General features: G+C 42.7%; 2 protein-coding genes across 2 annotated transcripts in view; one reads left to right on the top strand and one right to left on the bottom strand.

The window, feature by feature from the left end:
- Positions 1-16,372, bottom strand: part of LOC136627809 (uncharacterized) — an 884,798-nt gene that overhangs the window by 435,993 nt on the left and 432,433 nt on the right. The window lies entirely within an intron of this gene.
- The window catches only part of SUDS3 (SDS3 homolog, SIN3A corepressor complex component), a 46,132-nt gene that overhangs the window by 14,940 nt on the left and 14,820 nt on the right, over positions 1-16,372 (top strand). The window contains exons 5-8 of the mRNA XM_066603199.1: positions 3,761-3,780; positions 3,862-4,018; positions 7,499-7,594; positions 14,365-14,432. Of these exons, the coding sequence (XP_066459296.1) occupies positions 3,761-3,780; positions 3,862-4,018; positions 7,499-7,594; positions 14,365-14,432 (341 nt within the window). The remainder of the gene's footprint in view (positions 1-3,760; positions 3,781-3,861; positions 4,019-7,498; positions 7,595-14,364; positions 14,433-16,372) is intronic.

Genomic DNA, 16,372 nt, shown 5'->3' with positions numbered 1-16,372 from the left:
AAGAATTTGGGAATATAAATTTATAATCACTTTTGACTTTAAATAGAGGGTTACATTTCTTCGTGAGGATTCATGCGTGACTGGGAAGTATGTGAAATCTATAGCAATCTGGTGACCCCCTCCCCTTCCCCCTCACACCTTGTATCTCTCAACTACGCAGCTATAGCAAGAGTCTTATTACCCCCTTTCATAGGTGGCGTGATGATGGTTCTAGAAGACATTGTTTCTTTCATGACTGTTCAACGTTGCAACCATCATCATCCTTCTTGCCCATCTCCAATAGAAGGGGTCATTTTCTTATTATTTATCTCCGTCACACTCATGTCTATACAATCGTGATGAGCCGCATCAACCACATTATTCCTCTTCATTAGGAGGAATTTATTGCGGTGCTGTGCAATTCTTCCTCAGTTATCTGGTTATGGTAGGTCTCAAGTCCCCTCATTTACCATTCACTGGAGCAGAGTCATTAAATGTCAACTGGGCGGTCATGGTCATGTTTGCAACAACCACTATCGGGCTGCCTTCTTATCACCTCTAAGAGACACATTTGATGCAGTACACAGTAGTGTAAGGCAGCCTCATTATCCCCCCTCCTTGTAGAGGTGCAAATATCTGGCTGCTAGACTCTGTATCTGACTTGATACAAGACCTTCCAGTATCTGGCATCATATTTTTTTTTTCTTTGTGCACGCAGCTATTAAGTAACCTCATTGCCTCTTATAGTGTAAGAATAGTAGTACTGCTCAGCACTGTCTCTAACACATTTAAGCAATGATCATCAGCATAAGGCCGCTTCATTCCCCTTCCCCAGATGGAATAAACACATTACTGGTGAACTCTATATATCATTATGTGATGATTGCAATATCAATCGCTCACATTACTACTATCCTCTGGCCTGGAGGTTGGCAGTCACGTTGCACCCAACACACAGAGCTGTAATTCTGCTACTGTCAGGCATGGTGTCTATGGGATATATAGTACTTCAATCCATAGCGGCAATAATGGTGTTCCTCTTACAGTCTGCGTGGCGTGCCTTCACAATCCCAGCAGCTTTAACTTGTCTCATCACCTTCCATTAAGCATAGTGGTATGCCACGACATTATATACTCGAATCATCTTATGCTATGTTTGCAAATGTTGAATGGAAGGGTAATTACATATGATCAATCCATATCTGACATGGCCTTACCATAACCACAAATATCAGCCAGTATCTTCATATCTGCACTGTTTTAACCGGTACTCACAAATTATATGCCTGCTAGACTATGCCAGCTTCTCCTAAGTCAATCTACCATGCAGCCTCTCCCAGAAGGGAGTATCTATGTTGTGGTTAAGCTCGGTTCCTCGCAGCTCTTCCAGTATCTTCCTTCTCACTCCCCCTAGGCAGAGCAGTTCTGGATGGCTCATTGCCCTCTCCTTTCAGACTGCATTTTCTTATGCTTATACTGCTTAGCACTAGTATTGATATATCCTTTACTTCCCCCATACATTATCACTCTACACTACATTTTAAGGACCCTTGGTGACACCGTAGCTGAGGCCACATCGTATGATGGGAAGCCCCGATTTAAAGTCCAGCCTTTCAGTTACTGGCAATTTTTGCTCTCGAGAAGGGTATTTTCTGGGTTAGACTTCATCAGACTTGTATTGGTAACACTGAGGCACCTTCTTGGTGCCCCACCAGTCAGTACATCTGGCTGGTGAGGACTGCCCTCACTACGCGGCACACCTACCATGCTAAAGTGGTCGGCTCCAGCATTAGCTTACCACGGCGATCCTTTCCATAGAGTTTAGTAACTCTCTATCAGTAATTATGAAGCTAGTATATTGCTAGAGTACATCTGATGAGGACATTTCCCTGTATTCCCCTTTCTCATTTTTTCTACAAGAATTTCGTCTCACTTTTCACATGTATGATTGCTTACGTTGGCAGCATGGTAAGTGTCAATGCTCTAGATCTCCGCTTTACAAGTTGTAAGAAATAACCTCTGTTTAATACCTGCATTGTAGGTTCTTTCTGTTACATGTATGGCCTTTGTACCTAAGGTCAGGTCATTGGGCGTATTGTTTTAGGACCTATCCAGAATTATTTGTCCTTAGCACAAGTTAGGAAATCATAACTCTTGCAAACGATGGTTTCTGACGGGCATGGCACACTCGTTAGATGCTCGCACCGCTTGAGATCCATCTTTTATAAAAGAAATTCCATAGGGCATACGAGCCGTGGACATCCAGGCCTCGGGCAGCACAGTCTTTCTCCAAATGCCTCATTCACCTCTTTTGGGAGCTGACCTGCCTGGATGGAACAATAATACATTCATTAGGAGCATCCTGCTCCTCATTCTTCTCCAGCACTGTTCACCCTCCATGAGCACTATTGCCTCTCTAAGGATATTCCAGTCATTCCCTTCTATCGTTCTAGGACAATTCTCATGAGAATCCAACCTTCAGATCATCATCTAGGTTGTTCTGTCCTTCAGGCACTAGACCTACTTAGTTTGTTCTCTGCTATAGGCCATTCGCAGCACACGGCACTAATGGCTTGCCTAGCCATCCACACACACAAAAGCCAACAAATCGCTATGACCATATCTACAGCATTCAGTTTGTTGTGGCAAACTTAGTCCCATGTTAGAGCTCTCCTGACCTTCTACATCCAACAGCAGGCAGCTAGAAGGCCAGCATCATCTACCAAGAACAGCGCTGTCCGGAATGGGTGTCCTGCTATTCTGGAGGGATTCATGACAGAATCTTTTTCACACCAGTGGTTCACCCATGATGGTAGTTTTTTTTTTTGGGGGGGGGGAGGGGTTGGCAGTACCAAATTGGAAAGCACACAGTACTTTCCTCTTTACTTTTCTTGCCTGTTCTTTAGCCACTGTGGGGATAGGGTCTCTCTTCTCCCTGCCGTGGCATGTGTGACTGACTGTACCTACCACCGGTTAGTCTGTCCATATGCTTTCAGTACCTGTTAAAAGCACAAGGGCATCACCCTCCCTAATTGATGCCACCCTACTAATTTGCAGGTGCTTTCTTGACTATCGGCAATTTCTTCTGCCTTCCTAGTGACGCTTCAAGCCTTCATGGTCTCCATGTTCTACAGAAAACCTTACTTGCCAGCCGCCAGTGGGTCTTTCACTTACTAGCACCTACTTCGAACAGGCTGATTGCAACCCCTTTTTCTTGTCCCACACCCTTGGGTACTGCTTTAGAACATCCCAAGGTCTTCTGTGTCCCCCAATGGCACGGACGAGAAAACAGGATTTTTGTTACTTGCCGTAAAAATCTCTTTCTCGTACTGTTCATTGGGGGACACAGCACCAACCCACTTGTAGGTTTTTGGTTTTTTTTGTTTTTTTTTTGCTAGCGCTGGTGGTGTTTTCTCAAAAATTGTTCTTCGTTCTGGCCTGTTTTTTTGGTCATATTCTGTATTGCTCGATTTCATGTGTTGTTTGTCCACTACTGCTACTCTTCTACAAACTGATTTAGGTCAGTGCCTGCAGGATGGGTTTAGCTGGTAGGGGGGACTAATTCTTACTTTGCTTAGTGTCTGCCCCCTAGTGGCAGGAGTTATGCCCAACATCTTTTGTGGCCCCCAATTGAATGGGACTGGAAAGGGATTTTACAGTAAGTAACAAAAATCATGCCACAATGTTAAGCACTTTACTGTCTTTTTTTTTTTTTCAAGTGAGCCATCTATATACTGTATAGAAGTTGTAGAACTCATGTTATTTCTTTTTTTTTTTTCAGAACTTTTCTTACAACTAGAGGTAAGTGACGTTTCTGTCTCACGGTGTACATGCCTGCATCATTCCTCTTAACTATAGCGATCCATTTTATCATCTTCTCAGACTGAGCAGGTGGAAAGGAACTACATCAAGGAGAAGAAAGCAGCTGTGAAAGAATTTGAAGACAAAAAGGTTGAACTGAAGGAGAATTTAATAGCAGAATTAGAGGAAAAGAAGAAAATGATTGAAAATGAGAAATTAACGATGGAGCTGACAGGAGGTACAGTCCATCCTGGCTCAAAGGGGTATTCGCATCTTATGAAGTGATGGCATAGCACTAGGATATGCCATCACTTTACAGTCGGTGGGAGGAGGGGGGGGGGGGGGCTACCTCTGAGACCTCCACTAAACACAGGGATTAACAGCTTTTTTGCATTAGTTTTTTTTTTGTAGACCGAAAGCTGTCAATCACTATGTGTGAGCAGGACTCTCAATGTCTTTCCTAGGAGTCTTGGCAGGATTTGCTCTGCTTTTTACTCAGAAACAGATGCAGCAAAGTTTAACTTGATTGTGATAACTTTCTGCGAAAAGTTGGCTTCCTTGTTTTCTTAGAACAACACAACAAAACCCCTTGGTTTGGTACCAAGTTAGCTAGTAGAGCAAAGTGTGATTGTTCTCAGGGAGAGAAACCAAGTAATTTTGTAGATATGATACCTTTTAATGGCTAACAAAAATACATAATGTTTCAGCAAGCTTTCGGGTTCTATCTACCCTTCATCAGGCTAAAATGAAACTGGTTTGGATGGGACACATGTATAATATACAAATGCAGAGAGGAAACCCCTTTTGATTGGAATACAAATATTCACACACAGAAATTTGAGACTGTTTTGCACTCAAAACTTAAAACAGACAAACTGAGCTGAGACATAAATACTTAATCAGTCCACTGAGCTCAGGAATGTGGCAGTTTTATGATGTCTTATCTCTCCTTCAACCTGCACATGGAAGGAGATGCAGCAGCATCTATTGGATGGCAACATTATTACAAGTCAAGTTCTAAATTTTTATTAAGGATCGATAGAAGACCCGAAAGCTTGCTGTAACATCATGTGTTTTTGTTAGCCATTAAAAGCTATCATATGTACAAGATTACATGGTTCTCAATCACACAGAAACGTATCTAGCATGTTAAAAGTAATGTAAACTGATACATTCTGCTCCAAACCATATAAAGCTATATATCGCAGAGCTCTGCTTCTCTTCCTCTATCATATGCTGCTGACAGTATAAATCACCTGACAGGTTCGCTTTGGATATATATATATATATATATATATATATATATATATATATATATATATATATATATATATATATATATATATATACACACACACACAACTATAGGAGTGTTTTCTGCAAGCCTAAATAGTAGGAATGGTTTGCAGCACGTCTTTCTGAATTGTGTCCTCGGCTCAGTGTGGCACATATATGCTTTCTAGTCGTTTTTCTGTTTTGGGTTTGTTTTAAATATCCATATAAATGAAGCAGCGCTATACATTATTTATCCCTTGCCTCTAGGCTCTTGTGGAGTTTGCAGCTATAGCAGTTTGTCTCTTAAAGAGGAAAGTTCTTTTCTATTTTAGAAGAACTAATATATAAACTATAGGTTTTCTTCCAGTCCTTGACACTACATTGGTGCATTTGTCATTTAGTTGTCAAAGAAGCATTGATATCTAATAGTAATCAGCTGTCATGTTTCTGTTATCCAACTCTTTACTAGTTCTGTAAACCAGGTATATTTTCCCCACAACTTTTACCCCTTTAGTAGAACAATAAAGACATGTGAACTGGCCCTGTGAGCACAAAGTACAGTAATGTGCACAGTTCACGGTGCAAATACACTGCACTTACGTGAGCGGTTTTGCATATACATTCATGTAAATGGGCCCTAATACTTTTCATTCTTCTGCACTCTTGATTGACCTTTAATCCCAGCATCATTTGATTAAGTTTCCTTTTAAGGCTTTATTATCCTAATCAGATCTAAGTGCTAGTCTCTCTATTCTAGTGGCTGCATGTGTATTAAAGTCATGACATATTACATGTCCTTGGCATTATAAGGGTGAAAACCTCTTTCAGGGGTTGCTACACGTCATTTTTTTCCCCCCAATTTGTGCTCCTCATGTATGAAAAGGTTAAATGATTCTATACTTTCCTCTCCCGGCTCCCCACTGTGCCTAGTCTCCCCTCTCGCGCTGTGACAGGCCGCAGTAAATCTGTGTATGGAACATCATGGGCTGCTACAGCCAATCGCAGAAGCCAGAGACACTGAGGTTTGTGATTGGCTGCAGCACCCTGTGATCTTATGTAAACAGGAATAAAGGAAATCGGCAACACTGTTAACAATCCATCAGTAAGTGTATCTTGCAGTATGAGATATAGTCTTCAAAATCCCATAACAAATGTGGAGAAAAGCAGCGCTCCATTCTACAATGAAAGATGACAGATTATTTACCAAACATGACACTGACATTTCACCTTCATTAGAAGTCTTTCTCAAGCTTCAGAGAGACTTCTAATATAGTAACACATAGTATAGTAACATCGTCTCTCTTCAGCCTAACATACTATGTCCATCTTGTTCAGCCTGTTTCACCCCCCCCGCCTTGTTGATCCAGAGGAAGACAAAAAAAAAACCAATGAGTCAGAAGCCAATTTAGCCCATTGGGGAAAAAAATCCTTCCTGACTCCATGATAGCAGTCAGAATAATCCCTGATGGACTCTGTCATGCTTAGTAAATAAATTCCTCTTTTACTGAAAAATGGAGTTCTGCCTTCTCTCTACATTTGTCCTGCCAACACAGACCCGGAGTGGAGGACGGAGCTGCGGTTAGCCAGGAAGAGGTACGTATAGGAGCTTTGGTTTTTGTACATGGGAATCGTGAATTTAAAAAAAACAAACTTTGACAGCCCCTTTTAAGGAAGTTTATTAAGTTGTAGGCTCCCAATTAATGCACAGGAGCCCTCTGCGAGTTATTTATCCTGGCTTTATAGATGGGGTATACTAGGTTGAAATGGCCACCGATCAGCTGTTATTTCCAGAAGAAGCTGTAGGTGGCTGCACATCTGTCATGTACAGTAGCTGGAAATGTAATGCAGGGCAACACTTCCCATAATGGGTGAGCCCGTGGTACATGGCTCTAATAGAGTTTTTATTACACTGTGTGAGAATGCAACCCCTTTCGCTTGCATTCTACTGTAATAACCCACATATACCACACATTAATGTTCCCGCATCAGCATTTAACAGCCTTGGGGCTCACTTGCACAAGTGTGTTTTCTCTGTGTATTGCACTCCTAATAAGCAGTGCTAAAACACCATTGATTTGCATTCAGGTATTCAAACATGCTTTTTTCATGTGTGTAAAGAAAATTGCAGCATGTCCTATTTTGGCGCATACTGAGCACATGCTAGTCTATGGGTACGTAACACATGCAGTGAATACGCATGTTACATGACTATTTGCTGCGTATTTTATGCAGGTGCTAGGAGGCATGGGAGGAGAGTCATGGCCTCCTTTTTAGACCCGGTTGCGTTTTTTTTTTTCTTTCCTGCATGCAACTAAAACGCGCTGTAAAAAATATATATTTTGTGCAATGAATATGCATATCCCTCTTTGAGTGAGCCCTTATGTGGTTTTCATACAATCTACGAGAGTTCTTATAAAAAAAATAAATGTATTTTTGTTAACAGATTCTATGGAAGTCAAGCCTATTATGACGCGAAAATTACGCCGTCGACCAAACGATCCTGTACCAATCCCGGACAAAAGGAGGAAACCGGCTCCTGATATCCTTTACATATAAGGCTTTGGTGTAACATCTACACACATTGTGTTTGTTTTCCTAGTGTTGGAGCTGTCGGCTGTTTTCTTTGTTTTGTTTGTTTTTTTCCCCTTCTTATTTTTGAGAAATCCATTCACAATATCGCTGACCTCTGCTGTGAAGTATCCAGTTCTGCAGCTCATCCCCTCCAGACTGTGTATTCTGCACTTTTCCTTTTGGTTTCCAGGTCACATGACCAGCACTCTGACTGCACTCTGTGTCCTGCAGTTAATGTGGCAAATTGACCACAACTGTCCTAAATAAATATTTTTTTCTTGCCTTTAGCGACCAATCACAGGGCAGCTTTCATTTTCAAGCACACAATACAAAAAATCATTGTCACAGTGCTTGCCTGGAGCGTAAGAACTACAGAACTGGATTCTTCCCAGCAAAGGTCAATGATATTGTAATGTATATGAATGGAGCACGGGCTGATGGAAATAGCCCAGCAGTACCCACTTGAGTAACTCCACAGTCCTATTTAAAATGATTGGAGAGCTTAGTGCACTTATGCAACCAGCGCTCCATTCCGTCTTCTCCTCACTGCAGGTTGTGCAGTAAGCCAGTAGTGAGGACGACAGGGAACACAGGACCACCGTTGATCAGTAAGGTATCCTCCCCTATCCTTTGGATAGCGGATAACTTGCAATTGGGGTACAACCCCTTTAATAGTGTTTTCTAGCATAAGGGCTCCTGTCCAAAGGTGTAGCGATATCCAGTGGCAAATCGCCACCGGGGAGAGCTGATGGCTGATAGGCTCACCGCGGAGAATCGCGGCTAATTGCAGCATGCTGCGATTTAAATCCCGCGAGCGGAGAATCGCTATGATTCTCCGCTTGTGAACAGCAGGTCTACGCTTTCCATAGTAGTCTATGGAAAGAGTTCACGGTGTTCCCCACGGCTGGATTATCGCCGCGGGAAACGCAGCAAAAAAAATCACCCATGAACAGACAGGCTTAATTATATTGCTGTAAAAAAATAATAAACTGCAATACTCTTGACAGACTGTAGGTGGAACCAAAGCTGCAGCAGAGCCTTTTATTTAAAAAAAAAAATCTTTGGAAATGGTTGTTCCAAATTTTGCTAAGCTTACAGTGTTAGAGTTTAGCTGTATTTAACTTTATCGATTGCAATTAATGATTTACATCTTTTTTGTGGTCATGGCTTTGAAATTAGCTCTAAGCCCCTTATATTTACAGGGATCAAGCATGATGGATCTATTTTATTCCGTGTGATGATCTATTTTATACTTACTATTCTATGTGATGATATCGTGTATATTTTCTGCATCAATTCTTCTGTATACATCATAGTCTAACGAAGACCACGTAGTTGTGGTCTCATATTTTTATGTTCGCAAACCATTCCAGAGTGAAGTGATTGCAGCTGTATAATCTAAGCATTTCAGCAACTTCTGGAATTGATTGGTCGCCATATTTTATCCCTCGTCTGTGGTGTTTAGATGAAAGTCATACTGTGTCTACATGGTTAAATTATTCTTGACTCTTCCATGTGTTGACAGCTTTATATTACAAAGCTGGATACCGTTTCATGTCTTGAGTGTAGGAAGCAAAAGCTGCAGTATCTCACATTTGCATGTTTGAGCTGCAGCCTGCCCTTAGGAGAACACTAGTATCTCGTGTGTATATGCAGCTAAAAAAGAATCAATCTGCAGACCATCAACAGAGCCAATTTATTTTAACAGCACGTGTACGAAGTTAGCAAAGTTTAACTTGACTCTTAAGGCACTAAGGCCCTTTTCAGAGCTCGATCATTGTTTAGATCTTCGCTGGATCGCAGGATTCTGGTCGGGCCATGTAAATACCAGCAGCGACTGAACCACAAACGATAATTAATTTGGCGTTTAGTTTTTTGCAAGCATAAAAAATGAAATGATGATCAGCCTGCGTAAACGGGCCGTTGTACATCTATGAACGGAGGTGTGCGGGCTGGAGATCGTTCCCTGTCTGCCTACATTCCGTGAGTGATCCTCATTCCTGTGTGAAAGCATAGGAGCAATTCTCGCTGGAGCAGCTGTCGGGCACCGAAGCTCCCAACAGTCGTCCTGTGAAAAAGGGCCCTAATAAGTTTTGTTCCAGTTTGCCTTTTTAATAGCTTTACAATAGCTTTTGTTTTAAGATAAAGTTCTTTTCAACAGATTAAGATGAGGTAACTTGTAGAAGGTTATGAGTTAAACTTTGCTGCATCTGTATGCGTATGACCTCTGCAAAGAATGGCGGCACATCTCACCATCTTTAGCTGCCAATGTGACAGCGATCTGTCATTAAATTTCTATAGCGTTCATCCTGACAGCACACATGGAGGTTGCTCCGCCTGTGGTCTTTGAGACAGGAAGGAGCGTTCTTAAGGCCGCCCCCCCCATATCCATCTCCAGTGTTTTTTTTCCTGTCCCAACGGACACAGAAGGAGTTCCTCTGTCCTGGAGGAAGGATGCTAAGGAAAAGCTGCAGGATCCACTCACCGAGGCAGGTCTTCTTCCAATCGGGGGTAGGAGCTCCACAGCGGCAGCGCGTCGCCCGGCACTATCCAGAGCGGTCAGGAGACCGCTCTGGATGGATCAGCTGCAATCGCATCTCCAGCAGACAACTTCCAGAGACGAGATCCTAGATTGCATCCCACTGATCAAAAACGCAACAGCCTCTTTAGCGGACGCCTCAGCGGAGTCCATAAGATTTTCAGCAAGAAATGCAGGACTAGGCAATTCTGCCAGAAGAGCCCTATGGCTCAGAGCCTGGTCAGGGGATACAGTTTCCAAAAACAGATTATGCGCAACCCCTTTTCAGGGAGAATATTTATTCGGACCAGTCCTGGATAAGATTCTAGAAAGAGCCGCAGACAGGAAAAAAGGTTTTCCAATGAATTTTTTTTGAGAAAAGAACCTCTTCCTTCCAGAAAGAGCCTTAACAACCCAGAACAAAAAATAAAGGGAAATCGAGCAGAGGGTTAAACCCGAACCCAGATAAAGAGATCGTAGTGGGGGGTAGACTCTCTCAGTATCCGGGGAGATGGAGACAGATTTCTGGTAATCCCTGGGTACTGAGAGTTATCATGTCGGGATATAAGATAGAGCTAGCGTCTATTCCCCCTAGGAAATGAGTCAGGGTGACTATATAATCACCTTCTCTCCAAGGGAGATTGGAGGAAGGGATTATTAATTTATTAAAGTTAAATGCTATTAAACCCGTCCCCGTGCAGGAACGAGGTCAGGGTTATTACTCAACCTTATTTCTAGTCCCAAAACCTAGCAGAACATTCAGTTATTATAAACTTAAAATCCTTAAATAACTTTATTAAAAATCCCATTTTAAAGATGAAAACGATCAGATCTATGGTTCCATTAATAGGTCCGGGCCACATTATGTGCACAATTGATTTAAGAGATGCCTATTATCAATATTATCCTCTATTTGGATGATTTTTTTGTTAACCGCAAAGGATCTGGAGCCCATGCAGTCTCACTCAGACCAGACACTTAGTCTCTTCTCCTACTTAGGCTGGTTAGTGAACCTCCAAAAATCTAGTTTCCTCTCCGATACTAGGAAAATTTTCCTGGGGGTACTTCTAGATTCTGTAAACGAAGTCTCTTTTCTCCCAGAACCTAAGATATCTCACATCATAAGTTGCTTCCAGAAATTTAAAAAGAAAAAGTATGTTTCTATTAGAGAGGCGATGAAAATCCTGGGGCATGGGATATCTTGTATACCCACAGTACCCTGGGCACAATTCCATTCCCGTGTTCTTCACCAAACTATCTTGTCAACGTGGGATAAGAGTCAGGCCTCCTTAGATAAAAAATTCAGAGTATCCGGGGGAGTAAGACAGTCATTTAAATTGGTCGCCATCCAATCTTAGGGAAGGGGTAAAATAGGCACCATCTCCTTTTGTGACAGTCACCACGGACGCCAGCAAGATTGGTTGGGGGCCCAGGTGGCCGATAGACTTCTACAAGGTTCCTGGTCAGTCCACATCAGCGCCCAGTCATCGAATTATAAAGAACTCTGGGCCTATCTGGGAAGCATTAGTCCGATCAGAAGACCTTTTAAAGGGAAAACACGTAAAGGTGTTATCTGACAATATAACTGACATTTCTTTTATCTGCCACCAGGGAGGTACCAGGTATCCGCATCTGCGGGGAATGGTAGAAAACACAGTTCGGTCACTATTAGCGGTCCACCTAAAGGGGTCCCAAAACCAGATAGCAGATTTCCTAAGCCGGGAAACGCTTGACCCAAGAAATTGAGCCCTTAATATAGAGGTCTTCCACCATGTTACGGAACAGTGGGGCCAGCCACAAGTCGATGTGTTTGCCGAGAGGAGAAATACAAAATGCCAAAAATTCTTTTCACTAAAACCTGCAGATTATCTGATGGCATTAGATGCCCTATCTCAAGACTAGGACATGACCTTGGCATATGCTATCCATCCTCTCCCGTTGTCTACAGAAAATACAAGCAAGCCGAACCACAGTGATTTTTATCGCCCCAGCCTGACTATTGAGAGGCAAAGGCTAAAAACACAAGGGTTATCTCAGAAGGTAATTGATACCCTATTAAAAAGCCGTAAGACCATTACCTCAAAGATTTATACCAGGATCTGGGATAGATGTTATGCGTGGTATAGACCAGATTGTCCAGAAACGTGTAAACCGGCTAAACCAGATTATTCAAAAATCCTAGATTTTTTTCAAGCAGGGTTAGACAAGGGACTTAGTCGTAGGACCTTGCAAGTTCAAGTAGCAGCCCTTAACGCATTATTTGATGTTCATCTTATCGAGAACAAATGGATCAAGAGGTTTTTCAAAGGAGCAAATGGAATAAAACCATTTCTGAGAGATCCGGTCCCTTCTTGGGTCCTCAATATCGTACTAGAGGGACTATGTGATTCCCCCTTTTGAGCCCAGTCATGATATTTCAATAAAGTACTTGTCTATAAAAGTTGCTTCTATAGTCGCCATAACGTCCGCGAGAAGGGTCGGGGAATTACAGGCATTATCATGTAAGGAACCATATCTAAAAATTCTAGATGACCGAGTAATATTTAGAATCTCTCTGGATTTTCTCCCAAAGGTTTCGTTTTTCCACATACAGCAGGAGATAACCCTACCTTCCTATTGCTAAAATTATAGAAATAAAAAAGAACAACGCCTACATAACTTAGATGTAGGACGGGCCATAATGTTATCTACAATCCTCCCAGTCGTTTCGTCAATTGGAAAAATTGTTTCTTCAATTTCAGGGTCCCTACAAGGGTAAAGCAGCATCAAAAGATACTATTGCAAGATGGATCAAACTAGCTATCCAAGAATGCTACAAAAATAGGATCCTTCCAGTTCCAGAAGGGATAAGGGCCCACTCCACTAGGGCCCTTGCCTCCTCGTGGGCCGAACGCGGGGGTGTGTCAACAGATCAGATCTGCAAAGCAGCAACCTGGTCGAACGTGCATACATCTACAAAACCTTATCAAGTAGATCTTCACTCTAACTCGGAGCTGGCCTTCAGACGAAAAGTCCTCCAGGCAGTTGCCCAGCCCTAGGGTAATGGTGATCTGGTATTACCTCCAGGTGCGCTGTCAGGATGGACGTTATGGAAATACAAGAATGATTTTCTTACCGATAATTCCTTTTCCATGTGTCCATCATGACAGCACATACTTTCCCACCCAGAGAAAAGAAATAATAAAGTGAGTCAGATGTTATATATAGCCATAACGTGTCATTAACGTATTTTTCAGCGAAGCAATGATTGAGGCCACAGGATCCGTTGGGATGATTTAAAAGTCACTAGAGATGGATATGGGAGGTGGCCTTAAGAACTCTCCTTCCTGTCCCAGAGAACACAGATGGGGCAACCTCCATGTGTGCTGTCATGATGGACTCATGGAAAAGGAATTATCAGTAAGAAAATAATCCTTGTATATCTGTCGACTATGGCCAGATTTAAAGGGCTTGTCTCACTTCTAGCTGTTTTGCTTGTACTTAACCCGTTAATTAACCCCTTAGTGACCGCCGATACGCCTTTGAACTGCCTGCAGCATCTGGGTATATATAAATGGAAATTGCGGGGTGATCTCCCTCCATACATCACTGCTGCCAGCTGTTTCTTACAGTTGACACCCGGGGGCAACCACTCCGATAAGCCGCACGGCTCAACGGAGCTGTTAACCGTTTAAATGCTGCTGTCAATTCTGACAATGGCATTTAAATCCCCTGAACAGCCCCCTGTGATGAGATTGCAGGGAGCTGTGCGGGTGTCGTGACAGCCTGGGGGCCTTCTGAAAGGCCCTGGGGCTGTCATGGCAGAATGCAAATCAAGCCATGCCAGTGGGGTGGCTTGATAGACTGTCTGCCCAATAGCCGTATGATGTAATGCTGTGGCATTGTATCATACTGCAGGAGCGATCAAAGCATTCCGCAGTTTTTCTTATAAAATTACCAACTATAAATCGATGAGGTCTTCTGTGCAACGGATTCAGCAGAGCATTATTACTTCCATTATACAAATGTGACCAGTACCTAAAATTGTTCTCCCCAACTAAGGACAGAGCTTCGCTTTGGCCAGGCTGCAGAGACTTTAGATGCAGTCCTGTGACAAAACACTGTCTGTAATTGGTTTTGCAATAAGGAATTCATTATCATGGTTGGGCATTACTGGTGTCTTATGTATCGGTGCCTGAGCATGGTCTTGCAGCTTCTTGGCCATTTTTTTACCTTAACACTTGCACCCCAGCTAAATTATCTTCTCACAGATGAACAAATCATGGAAGATTTACGGACACTAAACAAGGTAAGAGTTGTGTTATTTGCTGTTCAATTTCTCACTATCCTACAAAATTTGTATTATTCACAGCAGAGCAAAGATACCCAGCACTGAAAATGTCTTCAGAAAATCTTGAAGTTTATTCGGACATCTTAAAATAACAGTAGAAACATGGCTATACACTGCGGTCCTTACTCCTAGAGAAACCCTGTTTTGGTGGGCAGAAGCAGGCTTCCCAGGCTGCTGGACTCCTGACAGCATTTAAACCTCTTTTTACGTTGAAGTACTGAATTGAATCCTAGAAGTGTATATATCCCTGAGCTTAGTGCCTCCACTTCAATAATTTTCTGCCCTCCTATACAGTAGGAGACCTAAGACATGCATATTTCCAGTTCTACCAAATGAAGTTGCCACATCTTAGAATGACAATGTAAGAAAATAATAATTTTATTATTTTTTTGTTCTTGAGATCTTCCACCCATATTTGTAGCTTGTCTTTGGACTTGTTCTATTTTGTCAGTCTATCTGCAGATGAGATCTCCATAACTGAACACCAGTATTCGAGATGTGTTCTCACCAGACCTCTATACTGCAGGATCACAATCTCCCTCTTTCTACTGGTTATACCTCTTAGCTATGCAGCTAAGCATTCTACTTGCTTTCTCTGCTGCTTCACCACACTGTGGACTTCTTTTGATGTCACAAATCACACCCCTAAATCTTGCACATTGGTTGCTATTTTCATGTACCAGAATTGCATATGCCAGTGTGAATACTTAAATGAAATTGCTTAGCAAATTGTGATGTGTGGGGTTTCGCCTGTTGCCCACCTTGAAAATGAAACCTTTGGGGCTAAACCTACGTAGTATTGGTAAAATTGTAACTTTTCATTTTTATGTCCTACTGTTAAAGGGGTTGTCCCGCGGCAGCAAGTGGGTCTATACACTTCTGTATGGCCATATTAATGCACTTTGTAATGTACATTGTGCATTAATTATGAGCCATACAGAAGTTATAAGAAGTTTTTCACTTACCTGCTCCGTTGCTAGCGTCCTCGTTTCCATGGAGCCGACTAATTTTCGGCGTCTAATGGCCAAATTAGCCGCGCTTGCGCAGTCCGGGTCTTCTTCTTTTCTCAATGGGGCCGCTCGTGCAGGATGCCGACTCCGTGTAGCTCCGCCCCGTCACGTGCCGATTCCAGCCAATCAGGAGGCTGGAATCGGCAATGGACCGCACAGAAGCCCTGCGGTCCACCGAGGGAGAAGAATCCGGCGGCCATCTTCAACCGGTAAGTAAGAAGTCACCGGAGCGCAGGGATTCAGGTAAGCGCTGTGCGTTTTTTTTTTTTAAGTCCCTGCATCGGGGTTGTCTCGTGCCGAACGGGGGGGGGGAGAACCCCGTTTCGGCGCGGGACAACCCCTTTAACAAAATCCTCCAAACAACTGTGGGGTCAAAACATTCACTGCACCCCCTGTTGAAATCTTTGAGGGACATAGTTTTCAAAATGGAGCCGCTTTTGGGAGATTCTCAAAGTATTGGGGGTCGGGGCTCTATAAACATGACATGGTGTCCAAAACTTATTCCAGCAAAATCTGCTCTCCTTCCTTTCTGAGCCCTGCTGTGTGTTCAAACAGTTCATGTGCACACGGGACATTTCCATAGTCGGGAAAAATTGGGTAGCTAATTTTGTGGTTTTCACCAACCAGGAGACTGGTGGACCTATGGCTGGTAAAGACTACTACTTTTTCACTAGCTCTTCTGGAAAAAGACATAAGGTGCAGACACTTAAGTTTAGTGAAGCATTTGTTGGGAATGTTCCATTCTTTGGTCTATACATGGTCAAACTCTTCAAGAAGAGGAGGGAAGGCCTTTGGAGAATGCTTTGTGCGTCTAAAGGAAATGGTCGCTGCTGCCGTAGTAGGTGTCTGATCTCCTATGGGAAGGGTATCCTTCACAGCGACTCTCAG

The sequence above is a fragment of the Eleutherodactylus coqui genome, chromosome 5 (assembly GCF_035609145.1).
Source record: "Eleutherodactylus coqui strain aEleCoq1 chromosome 5, aEleCoq1.hap1, whole genome shotgun sequence".
In the NCBI taxonomy this organism is placed as follows: domain Eukaryota; kingdom Metazoa; phylum Chordata; class Amphibia; order Anura; family Eleutherodactylidae; genus Eleutherodactylus; species Eleutherodactylus coqui.
Note: the sequence above shows the minus strand (reverse complement) of the source record. Positions and strands in the feature narration are given on the sequence as shown.